The sequence below is a fragment of the Lynx rufus genome, unplaced genomic scaffold (genome assembly GCF_022079265.1).
Source record: "Lynx rufus isolate CCGP_SWC_20201006 ecotype Redwood Valley unplaced genomic scaffold, mLynRuf1.p SCAF_5, whole genome shotgun sequence".
Lineage (NCBI taxonomy): Eukaryota > Metazoa > Chordata > Mammalia > Carnivora > Felidae > Lynx > Lynx rufus.
In genome coordinates, this window is record NW_025814867.1 from 45002233 (window position 1) to 45020304 (window position 18072).

Below are 18072 nucleotides of genomic sequence, written 5' to 3' on the forward strand. Positions count from 1 at the left end.
TCTCCAAAGTGCAATGAAAGTATCTTCTATCTCTGTCCCCCATCTGCCTGCCTTCCCAGACAGATAACCACTTTCTTTGTGTGTATGCACAAACTTCCAGTTTCTTTATGCACATACAAGCAAATACTACATCTATATCTATATCCCCCTCACACAACTGATCATATACATACATCTGCACCTTTACTTTTAAAGTTCTCCAGGGTACGTTGTTCCCATCTGAGTACACAGAAAAGCATCTTTATGGGGTCTTTTTTATAGATCAGTAGTATTCAGTTGAATACTCTACCATGATGGCTATACCATGATCTTAATTCCCTGTTGTTAATTAGAAATCTTGCTGTTACAAACAGTGCGATAATGAGTAGCCTTGTAAATATATTATTTCCTATGTATGTAAAAATATCTATAGGATAAATTCCCACATGTAGGATGGGTGACTCAAAGAATAAATAGAGTAAGAATGTGTGTGTGTGTGTGTGTGTGTGTGTGTGTGTGTGTGTGTATAAAATTGTGATATAAGCAAATTGCTCTCTATAAGGGCCAGTATATGACTTACATCACTATACGAGAAGACCCATTTCCTACCGCCTCACTCACAGTGTATTAAATTTTAATATGTTTGCCAGTCTGTTTAGGGAAATGGTATTATGTTATAGTTTTAATTTGTATTTTTATTATGAATGACATCTTGAGTTTTTTTCATGTCTTTTAAACTGTGCCTGTGAAATCTACCCAGTTTTTCTAATTGGGATTCTATTCTAATCTTACAGGTTTGTAGAAGTACTTTATATTTTAGTGAAAGTATTGAAAGAGTTCTTTATTTTTCTATATTTTGAGGCATCTAGTTAGGCCTCTCCCACTCCAAAGTATTACAGAAGTTCTTCCTAAATAGGCTTTTTTAAAGACCGTATACAGATGGTATGGTTGACTGGACAAAGGGGGTCTGAGGTAGGAGAGAGACTTTGTATTAATTGCATACCTTTTTGAATTTTATGAATTTATTTTTTACCATGTGCATGTATCTTTTATTTTGAAATAAATATAGATTCCTAAGAGGCTGCCAAAAAAACAAAAAAAAGGACAGAGAGGTCTCATGTACTCTTTCACCCAGTGGTATGTGTCCTGTCTCCTTGCCCCCCTCCTGCAATGGTAACATCTTGCATGAGTATAGCATCCAAAGCCCAGAAATTGACGTTGGTACAATCCACAGCATGTATTCTTTTTTACTCTTTAAATATTCATTTCTGGCCAGGAGTTTGACCTTAAGTTAATTAGATGAATGTAAAATATGCTAAGGACATAACTGGTTTCCATAGATGCTAAAAACAAATACCTTTATATAAATATTTAACTGAGTTTTTAACTGTTCTTTGATAAAAACTTTTGCACCATTGTAAGACTGGTTACTTGAGAAAATAATAACATTTAGTTTTGTGAGTAGTCATTTTACCTGCTTGTTTAGCATGAATAATAAATAGCTTTTATCATGCACAAAAATCACTTATTTTGTGTTATTAATAAAAATCTTCATCGGGCCTTTTGTGAACTTAATAGTGAAATTAAATAGATTTTTGTTTTTATATTGATAGAGAACTTACGGTCAGTTAATTAGAATACATAAAATTTTTTAGTTCTTAGCTTAATTTACTGTTAACTTTGTCTGATAGTTTTATTCCTTACTGCAGAAGTTTGCATTTGGCCATAGAGTAAGTTTACATGAATTTTACTTATTTTGGCTTTTTCAGAAGGAGAATTGTTATTTGCTCTTAAGTGTTAAGCTGTAAATATTTTTAAATTCCTCCTATAGAAGAGTGATGAATTTTTTTTAACTTTCATAGCATACATTCATTAGATACATTTTTTGCAATCAGCATTTGATAGTTTTCTTTCTAAAAAATACAGATACCTGTTTCTTAGAAAAGAGGTCAGATGTTACCCAGGTTAGAATTAATCCATTTTAGTAGTAATGATGATATTTTAGAGCTTATTGGCAGGGGAGGGGGGGTGAAGGTTATAGATTATTTACTGGAAACAGTACATGATTCTTGAGGACTAGCCTCTAAGAAAGACTGTAGCTTCTACTTGGGAGTTTATGAAGAATCATTACCTTATTTGGGTAAGGGGGCTTGAACATGAGTATATCAGATTTGCCAACTCAATCAAAGAAGTTCTTATAAAATACTTGATTTTACAGTTTGGGGAATTCCTATAGTGGAGTTTTAATTGGGATTGTGACTCAACACAGAAAGTTAGAAGGGTCTTTTAGCAAAAGGTAATTTTTGAAATAATTTTCTGCATATAGATACATATGAGCTTAAGATCTCTTCAGCTTTCTAACAGAGGAAAAGAGCATTTTAGTTCTTGGTAAATAGGTAAGCTATACTGGCTGTCTAAAGATCACTGAGTCTTTTCCAAGAAGTTACCTCCCTTGTTCTCAGAGCTCATCTTCTTTTAGGAATGTGCTAGATAAGATAAATATAGTATTATGCACATAGTTTAATCTTTGGATCCATGCTTATGCTTTCACAAATGACATTTGGTACATAGTTAAAGCATTTATAATATACATAAGTCTGTTATTTCTTTTAGGTTAATAGATAGTTGCTTATTCCTTTCACACCGTCGTACTGTCAAGGTAGAAAAAGCATGTGTTTTGACATTGTCTAGTTTCAGTTCTGTCTGTAGCATTGTATCTTTGAGTAAATTACTTGGCCTCAGTTTCCTGAACTGTAAAATGAGATTGTTTCTCAAGCTTGGCAGTAAGGACTCACTAAAGTTAATGTGTGCCTGCAAAAGTGGGCAGTCATTTAAGTGTTCTTTGTCTCTACCTTGTTGCTCTGTTATTTAGCATTTGTGCTGAAGGGAGAACAGAAAAAGAGCAAAGAAGTCAAGATGTAAGAGAAGAAATTTGCTCTGTTTTTATTTTAAACAAGTAGCCATGATGTCTCTGTCCACATTAGTAAAGACAAAGAAAAAAGTTGATTTCTCATAAAGAGTTTTTTAAAAAGTGAGATCCAGTTAGCCTAACCTTGCCTTCATGGATTTTAATTTTTAGAGAGGAGAGACTGGAGATGATTTGTCCAGTCACTGAGCTGAGAGCGTGAGTGAGGCAGTTAGCCTTTTAATAAAGATGAAAATGTAGGGAACTTGCAAAGCCAGAGGTTCATATGTGGCCTCTTCTCAGTAAGGTTGCCAAGTAATCTGTGATAAGAGTAAGGAGGCCCGGGAAGAAAAGCTGTGGTGTGGGGAGCCAATTGGGATGAATTTAAAAATGAACAGCTTTGAACCGGGCTGTCTTGCTGTACCTTTGATACATTGAGTTTTATTTTTCCTGTGAATATAATTGTAATTTACTTAACCATTGAATTTAGGGGCTCCTGGCTGGCTCAGTCGGTAGTGCTTGTGACTCTTGATCTCACGGTTGTGAGTTTGAGCCCCATGTTGGGTGTGGGGATTACTTAAAAATGTATGAAATCTTAAAAAAAAAAAAAAAAAAAAAACTAAATTCAAGCTCATTTGATTCTTTGGGGGGGGGGATGCTGTAGTTTTAGCGGAAAATCATCCTATAAAAGATATTTTTATTATTTATATGTCTATATGTCCATTTCCTCAATACCCACAAATTTTAATTCTTCTAGTAAATACTAATCATGATATGTTTTTATTCTAAAAGAGTGACCCATAGCAAACAAAGTTTCTTTTTAAAAATTATCCCGGGGCGCCTGGGTGGCGCAGTCGGTTAAGCGTCCGACTTCAGCCAGGTCACGATCTCGCGGTCTGGGAGTTCGAGCCCCGCGTCAGGCTCTGGGCTGATGGCTCAGAGCCTGGAGCCTGTTTCCGATTCTGTGTCTCCCTCTCTCTCTGCCCCTCCCCCGTTCATGCTCTGTCTCTCTCTGTCCCAAAAATAAATAAACGTTGAAAAAATAAATAAATAAAAAATTAAAAAAAAAAATTATCCCTTTCTATAGCACTTATAGTTTACCAGAATAGTTACAAAGTCTTGGTAACTTAAGTTCAGAAACTGGTTAACCATCAAGTTATAGTGTGGTGAATGCAATTATAAAAAAGAAAACAAGACATAATACTTTAACATTAGGTCAAGGAAGCAAATAAAGGAAAATTTTTCATTCTCCTTTTGTTGATCAGTTTCATTTTTTAAGAATGTGAAGCCCAAACCACTATGTTGACTTTGAATATGGTAGAAAACAACTTGTGACCCTCATTGAAAACCCTCGTTGAAATAATAGTCTTAAACCATGTTCAGGGATTTTTAAATAGAATACCCTCCTATTTGATTGTTTAAGACTGCCATGTTGATATCCTTATTATAAATCAGTGTCTCAAATCTTTAGTTTCTATCAGTCATCTGGAGGAGTTTTTAAAATAGATTTCCTGGGTCCCACCTCAAGAGTATATAATTCAGTAGGTCTGGGGTAGACCCAAGTGTTTACATTTCTAACAAGTTCCCAGATGATACTGATATTGCTGGTCCAGTGACCATACTTTGAGAATTACTGATTTATTCAAACTCAAAATATTTTAATGGCTTTCTGACATAAACCGGTAATTGTTTCAAATCTAATTGTTATCCTATTTACTCTTTCAGTATGCGCTTGAGTTCCTATGTGCCAAGCACTGAGTTTACTTCTTCATACAGGTGAAAGATAAAGAACCTCTCTGAAGGAACTCAGTCTGATAGGAGCTAACAATGGCAGTATTATTTAACTCATTTAATCCTCACAGGAGTTTTATGAATTGAGGTATATAATTCTTATTTTAGATAAAAAACCTGAGTTCTAGAAAGGTTAAATAATTTCCCAGAATTCACACACTGAGTGTGTGGAGGAGCTGGAGTTCACTATTTTGCTTTCCTGGTTATGCAGTACAAAAAGTTTGTGAAGATTGGTGAACCGTAAGAGAGATGGAGTAATTGGTTCTGCCTTAGGAAATCAGAAGGCATTACAGAAGAAGTGGCACTGGAGCATCTTAAGGAACAAGTAAAAGGTAGCCAGATGAATTGGAGGCATGAGCATTTGCAGCTCGGGGAGCAGTTCTGCAAAGCCATGGAAACCTAAGAGAACATATGTTTCACAGACTGTAAATAGTTATGTAAGACATAACACAATTGGCCAGCCAGATGGAGTGTGAGAAGAAAGGAGACCATAGAAGGCAGGGGTCAAAGTCATGAAGGGTAAGAAGTTTTGTATTCAGGTTATGAAGTTTTAAAAATAGAATTAGGTTTTTTTATTTTCTCTTACGACTTTCATCTTTGTAAACCATTGGTTCTCAAAGTATGGTTCTCAAAGTATGTTCTGTCAGGTAGCAGAATCAGCATTGCCTGGAAACTTGTTAGAAATGCAGATTCCTGGGCTCCACCCTACACCTTCTGAATCAGTAACTGAGGTGAAGCCCAGCAGTCTGTTTTAAGAAGTCCTCTGGATGACTGGTGTGTGCTAAAGTTTAAGAACCACTGCCATAGGTTATAGAATTCTTTAAAAACAGCCTTCAAACTAGATTGCTGTAGTGATAGTAATTGTGTCTGTGACTGATTTAATTCTGGTTTAAGTACAATGCTTAACAAAATTGGGATATTAATACCTTTTAAGGGACACATATCTTCGTATCCATTTATACTTTGCAGACTTATTCCTCCATTGCTGTAAAAGAGGTCTGAGTCAGGATTAGAGTTTATTATATCAGCAAAGAATAGGATGATAATTATTCCTTAGCCTAAGGGAATGGTTTGGAAACTTACTAATATTATTTTAATCATAAAAAAAAAGTAATAAACCCTTTTTAGGGGTTAGGGTTTATTTTTTGTTTTGCTTGCTTGTTAATATGTAAAACTGGTGTTAAAGTTAGCATTGAAGTTGTTCTGTTTAAAACAGATGTGTTAAAAGGCTTGCATGTATTCACATCAAGAATTGACTAAAACTAATATAGTTTTTCCTTGACATAGAAATAAAAAATATAGAAAGTACAATCTAGGATGGTCAGATAGACTCTAATCTAAATGCCTAGAAGTAATGCTAATGTCTTCTTTGCAAATTGTAGGCAGTATTTGGTGACCATATCCAAGTGGTCTCTGAACTGAACTTTACACCGAAGCCTTACGGTTTATATAGTTGTTCTATCGTTTATAGTTACATATAGCCATACTGTGTTTTGCATAGCTCTACAAGCATTTAAAGCCTAACATGTATAATTATTTATTAACAATCTATATATATCGTTTCTAGTTATTGGGTCTACAAAAGCCTGTTTCATCTTAGAAATAGCAGCAGCAAGAAGTCAAAGAGTATGCTATAATTAATGTGGTTAATGCTCAGATAAACAAGTTTAATGTTTTCATGTACTGATTCAGTTTCAAGGATTTAGAAGTAGGAAGTCCACTGAGGCATTGACAAGCACCCCTTCATTTTACAGATGAGGAAGGAGGTCCAGGGAAGTTAAATACTTGATTTTGCTGATGGTCACATAGGTAGTGAGTAGCAGAACCAGAATTATAACCATATCTACTTGGATTGCAATATAAAAGGCACCACTACATAAGACGGGATATTTCTGCGCCTCAGTCTGATAGAACATTGAGGGTCTACATCATCTAAAATAAAAGTGTTCAAATATATTAGCATCTAAATTTTCTTAGGGTATACTTTATGAAGAGTAATTTTGCAAAGTTTTGTATCAAAATTGTTTAAAGATCTCTTTTTGTATTGTTAAAGTAGATTAAAGTGTCAGATTTGTCTTTACATGAAAATCTAATGACTGTTCTTCAAAATTTACAAAAATACCAAGAAAAAGATATAGATCTTCACTGTTCTTACTAGTTAAGAGGACAGTTATTGAATCTTCTGTGTAATTATCATACAAATGCTAAGGTTGACCTTGGGATATATTTACCAGCTAGATTACTTCAAATTATTTCCAGGAAAAACTGGTCTAAACCACATACGTTCGTAGGTGATTTTTACCAGCCAGTAACCTACAATCAAAGTATGTAGATTTGCCAGAATGTTGAGAACGCTGTTAACCAGCCCAAAGGCCCTTTAGAAGCCAGTTCTGAAAATTTTTAAGCCAGAATTAAAATCTCTAGAAGAAAAGTCATCATCTGAATTTTAATGCAGTAAGTGACTACTGGAATTTCCACATGAAAGTCAATTAGAATATATAGTTAGTAAATGAAGTTTAAAAGATGTGGAGAGTGTAGTGCTCATTCAAAATTTATCCTTTTAAAAGTTCACTGAGTTAACTCCTGAATAGGGAGTTGCTTTAAAGTAGTGTATGTATGTCATAGGGAAATAAGAAATGTTGGAACTACAAAGGATTTCTAGAAGTCCTGTACTTACTGAGATCCTTCATTTTCAAAATGAGAGCTCTGAGTACTGAAATTTTGAGAATAGACTTTTAAGCTATTTTAAGTTATTTTTGGTTTTAAGTAAAACAAATGTTTTTAATTATTTTAAGAGTTGGAAAGGATGTTACATTTTTTAGAATAATTTAATGAAATATTCTAATTTTTTCCAGTGCATCTGGGGGAGGTGGTGTAGCCATTGACAACAAAATAGAACAAGCAATGGTAAGTAAAAGTTAATAGTGCTCTCATTTTATAGGTTGTTTGTTGTAGGAGGCAGTTGTTTTTTATCAATTCTGAAAAACACCTAAATTCTTTACACCAAGATGACCAAAGTATATTTTTTATATAATGACATTTAATTGAAACTGCTAAAAAAACATTGAGAATTTTTAGCCTAGAAATACCAGTGGAGTTACTATTTCTCCCATTTGAACATCTCACATTTCATGCATTACCACTGATAAATCAGGGCCATTTTAAGGGGCATACATAATCAGAATGCATTATGTGCCTTCAAATATTCCAGCATCAAAAATAGTTTATTGACAAAAGAATATTAAAATGAAAATTTCAGCTAGAAACCTTTGTCATCCATTTATAGATGCTGTTTTACTCATCTCTAATGAATAGACCTGTTCATGTTGAATCTGTTTCTGATTTCTGCTATTACTATCAATTTTTTTATTCCCTTAAAGATATTCTGCTCATATTGTATATAAAATATTTTGATTCAAGCTTATTAAAATTATAGACTATAAATAAGGACCATTAGTCTCAAACTGTTTTTCTTTAAGATTTTAGAGTTGGAAATCGTAGGCACCTTATCTCTTAAAGAAGTGCTAGAACTAGTTAAATATCACTTGAATATCCTTTGTTCTCTTGGTCTAACATCTAAGCATGTGATTTTAAACTTTTTTTTTTTTTTTTTAATTCTAAGCTCATAATTGACAATTTAAGGAGCCTAGTATTTTTGGAAATCACTCCAAAATTTGAAAAGAAATCCTGGGCTAGCTGCCTAGTTGGAAACTGGATTTTTTCCACTCTTACCTCCCTTAGGGCCAGTCAAGATACAGTAGAAACATTAAAAGCAAGAGCAAAAGAACTAATATAAAAATGCCTCATGTTTATAAGGCACCAGGTAGGCCAGAACCAAATAGCAACACCTTTCCCTTATATTCTTTGTGACATTACTAATTTTGTTTTTCACAGGATCTGGTGAAAAGCCATTTGATGTATGCAGTAAGAGAAGAAGTGGAAGTTCTAAAGGAACAAATAAAAGAATTAGTTGAAAGAAACTCTTTACTTGAACGAGAAAATGCACTGTTAAAATCTCTTTCAAACAATGATCAATTATCCCAACTCCCAGCCCAACAGGCCAATCCTGGTAGCACTTCTCAACAACAAGCAGTGATAGCACAGCCTCCGCAGCCAACGCAACCTCCACAGCAGCCGAATGTCTCCTCAGCATAAAGCTTTCTTGCCTCATTAAGAAAAAAACTGAAAGCAATCTATCCTTGTGTGCCACTGGTATTCTTTCCACTTTATACGAAAGCAAGTAGCCATGCTTCGGTTGTGTGTTTGGCCTTTTCAGTATTAGACAATCATTCTACAGGAGCTTTTCCTCTCTTTGAGATGTCATGCAGCGCTGTTGATGTCCAGTTTTATGTCATCAGTACACAAGGAGAATAATAGGTGGGGTTTATTAAAGCAAGCCGAGTCTGCATTTTACCTGGTGCGCATGAGTGGGGTCTTTTCAGAGCTTTGGTGGCTCTCCCATGTTTCCTATTACCCGTGGATTTACCCTGAGCCTTCCTCGCACATTATAAATAACAGTTCATCTAAAGAGCCACTTTTCTTTCAATATCAGTAACATTTGCCTACGTAAGTTTTCATTTATTTGTGTTTTATTTATTACAGGGCTGCTATTTTCATAATGTACATGAACAATGTCACAGAACTTTTTTAATTTTTTTGAATAATTATAAGTATCAGTAAAGGATTTGAAAGACAGGATTGCATTTAATAGATAAAATGTTTAGGCAATAATTGAACAAAAGAATCCTGGCATATTTCTAACACTAATGGCAATTTACCTTCGGTATTTATTTTCAGTAGTAAAGACCCAGCTTGAATGTAAATTTTGTATAGTGTAAGTATGAAGAACATAGTGCAACTGTACAGGTAGTCACCAGTTATTGTGATATAATAAATAATTGGGCTATTTTGATGAAGAAAACTTTGTTCATTTGTTTCTACTTTCTAATAGAGAAATTGCCACGATTCCTCTGCTTTTTGACATTTCGTATGACTTTCTTTTTTCGGGTGGGAATAAAAAGCTGTGAAATTGTTCAACCTACTTTGTAACCAAAGAAGCAAAGCTGTGTAATGGAGTTTTTTTTTTATAATGCACATTCTTTATGTATTTTTATTTAGTGTTTTCTCGGTCACAATTTTCTTTGCTGTCTAGCATGATCTGCATGACCTATAATCTTTGAACCACTTTCGTACCTCATGTTTTTATCCAGCACTCTTATTGTAATATGTACTAGTCTGTGAACAATGTCAAATAAAAGAACGAACAGGTAGTATGGTGGAGCTGAGCTAGTGTCCCATACACTAGTTGTAAAAAAAAAAAAAAAAAAAAAAATGAAGTGAGCCATCTTTTGTTCATTTAAAATGGTGTTTTGAATTTCGTATGCAGAAAACGTTTTGTTACATTGCAGATTTTAATGTATTTAATAAATGCAACATGCAGATTAAGTGCAGTGTATACTGAGTATTTAAATTAAAATGTACATTTCATAAATACAGTTTCAAGAGAAAGCATCATTTTGTGTATACTAACACATTAAGTGTATGTCAGAAATTGATGTATAAATATATATTTTAACACATTTTCTGAAATTAAACTGCAGTTTTGTTGAAATATTTGGCTCTATATGTGTTCAAAATTTAATTTGATTAGATTTGTATTTTCACAGTTCAAGATATTCCTTAAATGAAAACCTGTGTTCTTAATGATTTAATGATAGTTCTTAAATTTTCAAAGTAAAATAATTTAAAGAATGCAAGAATGGTGAGCAATATTTGTACTCAAGATTCATATTATGTCAGTGACCTTTAAGTAAGAAATCCTTGTCTACCAAAACTTTTACTTGAATTCAGAAAGGTGCCTGTAGAAAACTTAACATGCTGTGTGTCTATAGCCAGCTAGCTAATCAGGAGTTAATGGGAACCAATAGTTAGCTCTCTGCGTTGTTAAAAGAGGATAAATAACTGTTCTTTGTCTATTTAAAATTAAAACTTCATCAGATTTAGCCACAAAGGAAATGCATAAAATTGGGGTGTATGTAGGATTACCAAATATTTTATGTTCTAGTTGTGCTGGACGATACATTGTTGAATATAAACAAAATTTTAATGTTAATGAATAATATGAGAAAAAACTAAGGAACTAAGGACATAAGCTTGAGAAGTAATCCTGTAGGTGTGGAACAAGATTCTAAGTAGAGTCACCACCAGTGCGTTAGGAAATGAAACTTCCGTGTTGGAATGTCAATCACAAGGCTCACCAGGTGTGCTCCTCAAGTCCAAAAAAAGTGTGATATTTAAAACTGGCAGAGAAAAACCAGTATTAGAAAAGGTTGAGATTTTTGTGAAAATACAAATTTTGGTTCTTGGGATAGAAAAACACTTCATAAAGTAATAGTCACAAAGGAAATGATTGATAATGTTAATTTAAAATGGTAATTAAAAGCAATTATTACTATTTTTGCATTTAAAAAAAAAAAACCACCACAGTAGAAAATATGGGTAGTTCACAGAAGAAATAAATGGCAGTTTCTAAAGTTTCAGCCTCTAGTAACCTAAGAAATGCAAATTAATATTTAATGAATTGTTATTTGTCTTTTAAATAGCAGGACCTAATGTAGAAAGGCAAACTTTCCTGTGTACTTCTAGAAAGTAATTTGACAATATGTATCAAGAGCCTTAAATATTAATAAACTTTTCAGTTTAATGACATAAGATAACTCATGGTGCGGTGTTCAAAAGATGCAAAATTACAATAGTGCTCGTCCTTTGCTCTCCCATCCTTCTCCTTCCCATTGGGTCCCCCTTCCCCTTACATAACCCCCAAAACAGCTGTGAAAGGAAACCTTTACATCCAAACCTACTCTCTTGAGGCACGCCCTCACCCCGAAGTCAGGGACAGACTTAAAGGTGGGAAAGCTTAACTTTTTTAGAATAAAATACACTGTATTTGAGAACAACATTGAGACATTACCCCAAGCGATCGGTTTGTTTAGATCTTAAGTAAATTTCAGTTTGACCTCAGATTTAAGGTCTCTTAGTCCACATAATTGGAATATTTATTGGGATGCCAATTTGGGGGGCACAGTCTTACAGGAATGCCATCTGTAATTTTCTCTTGTAGACCAAAGTGCCACACAAGTTTTCTGTTGGTTTACCTTAACCAACCAGAAAATCCTAGGTGAAGAATTCGTTTCTGATAATGGCAATATGTCTGCAATACAAACCGAACTTTCCCCAAAGAGAACTTATTTTAAGTAGTTAACAGTGTGATTTTACAGCTTGCTACACCCCTTCCCCAAAAAAGGCTTATGAGGCGTTAAACATGCGGTTACTTTAACTCATAGTTGTATGTTCAAAATAGCTGGATATTTCAATTCTATTATAAATGTTCTGGGATAAGTAGAAGTATTAAGGTGGAATGCTTTGCCATCAAGTCCCCAGAGATAGGTAATCACAACTGTCTTTATCCACAAAGAATTATCACAGGTCAGAGATGATGATGTTTCTCCAAATTCAAACTGGTCACTCCTAGACCTTTTAAAAAAGAGCTGGGGGAAGTCCTTAAGATTAGAGTAACTAAAATACCTGTTCTTAGATGGAAATTCACCTCTGTAGAACTAGAAATAAAATAACAGCTAATTTGGGGGGGAAATTTTTCAGATGATCTGAAGTCTAATTTTTTTAAAGGAGGCTCAGCGCAGGCACCTTGTGACTTGACTCAATTCTCTTCAATACTTGTAAAAGGACAAAGCCCAGGTCTAAAGATTCACAGTTTGAGGACTTAGACAAACCAACATGTACAATGCAATAGTGAAAACATACAAAGATGGATTTGTCAGGGGAGGTTCCCTCACAGAGATGACACCTGATAAGGAAACAGTGCTCCAAAGTTTAAAGGAGAGCACAAACAAAACTCCTTGAATTGCCACAGAATTGTTTCCCAGGAGACAGACTCAGGCAAAGTCTGACTCACCATAGTAGGTTGGCAGCTAGAACAAAAATAACTTCCCGAATGATTTTAGGCAGTGGGATTGTGACCAGATAAGCAGTTTAGAAAAATTAATCATTCTAGTTACCAATGGGAGGTGAATTGGTGGGCTGAAACTGGAAGTGGAGAAGTAATTTAGGAGGTACGATAATCCAGAATGAATAGGCAAAATTACAAAATGATAAATAGGCAGGTTAGTGATGCTCATGAGGAAGTTTGTCTGGGTCTTTCTATACCATTATCCCCTCTACAATGAACATTCCATTCCCAACATCCAGTGTCTGTTCTTTCTGCTTCCAAAGAAAGATCAGAGAACCCTATGTCTTAGAATGTTTTAGTCAAACTCTTCCTTCCAACAGCCATAATACTTCAGTGAAATGAAAGTCTTTGTTTAAAGGAATTTCAAGAATTTAGCAAAAGGGTAGGGGGAATGGAAGACCCCTGGCTTCACATTTATGCCTCTGTAAATTCAGCCCTCTAGGTAAACCAAATTTAGTTCCTTTATGGTGACTAGAATTAGAGTGTCCCAGAGCATGAGTCCAAATCCTGTCCCTCAAGGCTATCCTTCCCCAAGAAGGATAATGTGAGTTCTGGCCCCATTGCAGATACTGAAACCCAAGTCAAAATAGGTTTTGTTGGCTTCACCTTTTCATTCTTTGACACAGTTCAATTCAGAAGGCTTCTTTCTTCCCTGTAAGTCCCCTGCCTAAGCAAAATAATCTCTTCTCCCACCCCTTCCTGCCTCAAGCCTAGTAACCCATGTTTCTATTTTCTAGCAATACTAACCTAATGGCTTATTATTTAGTGACATGTATTTGCACCCTTTCAACATTCTAGGATGCAACTCTGTTACATGTACTTCTATGCCAAGTCACAGAATTTCTATAGCGAGATCTGTTCTTTGAATGTATGTATTCCTTTGTCAGTGGAGAATATCACTGTACAAGTGCTATTTAATGATTTCCTTAGTGGGCTACAGTTGGTATGGCATGCTATGTTCACAGATGAAAAATGGTAAGTGAGGCACATACACAAAGCAAGCTACAGGTCATAGACATTTTTTTTTTTTAACAATCATCATAAATAAAAGTAAGACAGCCTTTCAGGATTGGTAATGGTAAAGTAAAAAGTTGGTATTTTGCACTGATACAGTCTACTTGGTCATAAAATTTGTTCAACATAATGAGTTAGCTTTATTATTTTTTTCTTCTCCTTACCAGGAAAACTGATAGATTAGGCAGTTTTGAGAATTCTTCCATGATGTGTTGTCATAGATTGAGCTATAAAACAGCATCTAACTTTATGGACTAAGACATTGCCCACAGAAGCCAAAGTTATTCCTTTGAAAGAAGGAAGAAAGAGGTGTGGTAACTTAGATCATAAAAATAACTGAATTTTAAAACAAGGCAAATGCCACACTTATACTTGCCCATATAAAAAGTTTTTACCTTTTCATTTTTCTATATAACAACTGTGAAGTAGTCTTGCCTACTGCAATCCAACTGTTTTCCAGATCACGGTTCTTATCCTCATTTCACAGGCAAGCAACGCATCTAGAGATAGGTCATACCTGAGGAAGTCCATGGACAACAAGGGAATATTTTCCCCACACTTGGCGTGAAATAATTTATCAGGTCAGTGTCTTATTCCAGTATTTCTACTAAAATAGATAACATATAATTTAATCAGACAGAAAAAAGGACTATGTGTAACTTTGTCAATCCCCTAAAGGTTTTGTTTTTGAAAAGTTTGGGTTTTATTTTTTGTTTTATAGAAACACCGTTGGAATGCACTTTAGTTCTATTTCAATTCAGGTGCTGCACCCTGTAATAGATGTTTGGAGATAGATAAATGGGACATGATTTGTGCACTCCAGGAGCTATGGTCCATGTAGAAGTAAAAACTAAAGTGCCATTGTTTATTCAAAGTGTATGTCATAGTTTGTGAACGTCATATAATCTGTTGAATGAAAGGTTCATGTAAATCAACAGTAATATTGCCCTGCCACATGACATTGCCAGGAAGCAACTTTACATCACCAAAAAGCTTTAACATCAAACAGTACTCTTAGAAAGAGGGGACTTGGTGAAAAGCCTCCTATCTCTATAATTGAGCCTGTGAGGTGTCCCCTAAAAAAAAGGAACTAATCTGAGAGAGAAGTTTACACATTTTTTAATACTCTTAAGTTTGTAGATAATGGAACTGATTTAAATCAAACTTAACTAGAATAGAATTTGTGTGTCAATGAGTTATATTACCTATTGTCTTATAAGCAACACACTCATTATCTTGGCTGACAAAACCAGCTACCATTCAGTGAACCAAGTTAAGAATAACTCAGGTGCCTGATGCCAAAAATAAATCTGATAGAGCTGGAATCCAGAAACAACTATGTATTGAGTAAATGATAAAAGTAACATTTCAAATTAGTAGGAAAAGAATGGATTATTCAACAAATAATATTGAGACAACATAACCATTTGGGTGGGGAGAGAAAATAGATCTCTAGCTCACAAAAATTAATTCCAGCTAGACAAGCTAGACAAGTCTATTGCTTTTTGGTCACATATCCCTTGTAGAAATCTCCCTGTGAAAATTCAGATGAGCAAAAAGTTTTCTAAGATTATGAAGAGATGCCCAAACTCAGCAAAATAAGGGAAATGCACAATAAAAAGCTATCTCAAATCTAGTTGGCAAATATTTAAAATCTCTATAAATCACAAGCCTGCAAGAGTGTGGGAAAACAGATAAATTGGCACAGCTACCTTTAAAGGCAGTCGACTGGTATCCATTAAAATGTAAAATTCACATGCCCTGTCGCTCAACACTTCCAGTTTATAATGAAACACACTCCCATTCTGTGTTCACAGGGTGGCCTGTACAAAGATGTCACTTGTAACTTTGTAATAGAATAAAATTGGAAAAAACAAAATACCCATCAAGAGGCTGGAACAGTATAAAATACTGGGCATCAATAAAAAAAAAAGAGCAAGATTCATACACCTACTGACATGGAAAGATCTCTTAGATACATTTTTTTCAAAGTTTGGGGAAAAAACGGATAACACATGCAATACATATGATACCATTGATTTTAAAACACATACCACATATATTCACACACACAAATACTGTATAGTGTACTTCCTAAGTACCTATTTGTATATTATAAAAATGTATAGAGAAGTTCTGGAAGGATACTAACCAAACTGTTAATAGTAGTTTGGTGGAGTGCATTAGCTTTAACTGTAATATTCAATGTTTTTGAGTATGCATTCATGTATTGTTTGTGTAATGACAAATTAATAAATTAGAAATAAAATTAAATAGAAAGTGTTTCCTTCTTGTCTCTTCTGCTAATGTCCTCCCTGGTGCCCTGGGTCTCACCGTTTTCAGCCTTCTCCCCTCCCCCTTTCCCTCTCTATTTTTCTTCTCCTTCACCCTCTCCTCGGACTTCATCACATCAGCCAGTGTTTATACAGGCTTAATATGTAAATAAATGATAAATGAGTAAGCCTCCACCTGCTTTTTCAGCTGCTTATTCTGCCTTTCCACTTCTTCCACTTCCACTCGCTGCTTGTCGCTCACAGTCTGACCTGGTAGGAGTTCTCCCTGTGCCCCAAAACCATTTTTCACAAGGTCACCAATGATCACTGTATTGCTAATTCCTTCCAGTAAGTTTCATTTCTTACCTTATTGAACTGTTTTACCTAATTTTAGTTTATTATCATTTGTTTAGCAAAAAGGTTTCTACCTCTTCATTTCCCTCCTTTTCATTTTTTTAGGGGCTACTCTTGTTAAAAAAATATATATATGTATATATATGGCGGAATTTACAGCCTTGTGTTTACAATATACATATATATATGGCTGAATTTCCTAGTTTTCTTTTAATAGATTAACCCATTTTTGTATATTATTATTACAGGCATATTTGATGTATTTCTGCCATCTTATTTTATGTTTTCTCTTTAGAATCCCTTCTAGGTTTCCCATTTTCTCCCTTTTCCTGGCTTTTATTCAATTGATTGTTTTCTTATTCATATTTTACCCCTCTGATTGTTGGGATGTTATACATCCCACATCTGTTCTTCCAGTTGTTTATCTTCTAAATTTTTTTTATCATTTTGCTGTGGAAATTTCTAGTCATATACAAAAGTACACAGTGTAAGGGACTTCTGTGTATCTATCACCCAGCTTAAACAATTATCCACTTGTGACCAATCTTGTATTATTTATACTCGCACCGGTTTTCCCACCATCCTCTGGATTCTTTTGAAAGAAATTCAAGATATCATAGCACCTTCTCCATTCCTATTACATTTTAGCACATATTTCTAAAAGATAGGAATTCTTTAAAAACCAGCCATAATACTACTTTAAAAAATAACCATAATTCCTTAATATCATTAAAAATCTAGTTTATGTCTACATTCCCCTGCTTGTCTTAAAATTTTTTATAGTGCATTTGTTTGAAATCCGATCAAAATAACGTCCATACAGTGCAACTGGTTGGTATGCCTCTGAAGTCTCTTTTCATCTATAGACTCTCTAACCCCCTCTTTTTTCCCTTGAATTCTTTAAAAATTAAGGTTGTTTGTCCTGTAGCTTTTCCAAAGTCTGAACTTTCCTGGTTGTATTCTTGTGGAATCATCTGTCCCCTAGAGTTCCTGTAAATTAGTTAGCTCTAGAAGCTTAATCATTTTCAGGTTCATATTTTGTCCAGATTAATTCGTAAGTGATGGTGTATATTTCCATCACATGTTGCCTGGTTGTCCCTATTTTGGGATTTGGGCAGCAGTTAATAATCACTGTCTAGACTCATTAGCCTATAAATTCTATCATTCCTTCTCACTCATTAGTAAAATTACTTCTCTAAAGAGGAACTCGCCCTTATCATCTGTTCAGTTACCTTGAGGTACAGTTCATATGAGGAAGGCAGGGACTTAATTCTTTCCTTTCATATCTCGGTTTTCAAAATAATAAGCTGAATTCCTACAAAGGAATAAAAATAAATGAGGAGTGATTAAGGAAGATTTTCTCTGATATTTATTCCGAGAAGAGGGAGGGGAATGAAGTAAGTTGATTTAGGATGCTGTATTTCAGTGTTAGTAGGGAGAAGCCAGGAAACAATGACTCCCAAAAAGTTGGTAGATAGACTTGTCTGTTTACAGCTGAGTCTGGGCGTAACTTCTGAGTCAAGAGTACCTTGAGGGAATGCGGGGAGGAAGCCACACTCCAGGGACAGTGGAGGCTGGCTTGGGAGCAGCATCAGCAGACAGGAAAATCAGGACAGGGAACCCTGAGAAACCAGAGAATGAAGAGTTACACAAATGAACAGTGGACTTTTGTGTGCCCGCTTTCTACCACATGGATAGTGGAGATACTACCCTTCCAAATCAGGAGGTTT

The 18072-nt window shown here is 34.8% G+C and overlaps 1 protein-coding gene across 1 annotated transcript in view; it reads left to right on the top strand.

Moving 5' to 3' along the window:
- TSC22D2 (TSC22 domain family member 2) overlaps window positions 1-10286 on the top strand; it is a 47554-nt gene extending 37268 nt beyond the window's left edge. The window contains exons 2-3 of the mRNA XM_047098898.1: window positions 7531-7582; window positions 8570-10286. Of these exons, the coding sequence (XP_046954854.1) occupies window positions 7531-7582; window positions 8570-8830 (313 nt within the window). The 3' untranslated portion in view covers window positions 8831-10286. The remainder of the gene's footprint in view (window positions 1-7530; window positions 7583-8569) is intronic.
- The last annotated feature ends 7786 nt before the right edge of the window (window positions 10287-18072 follow it).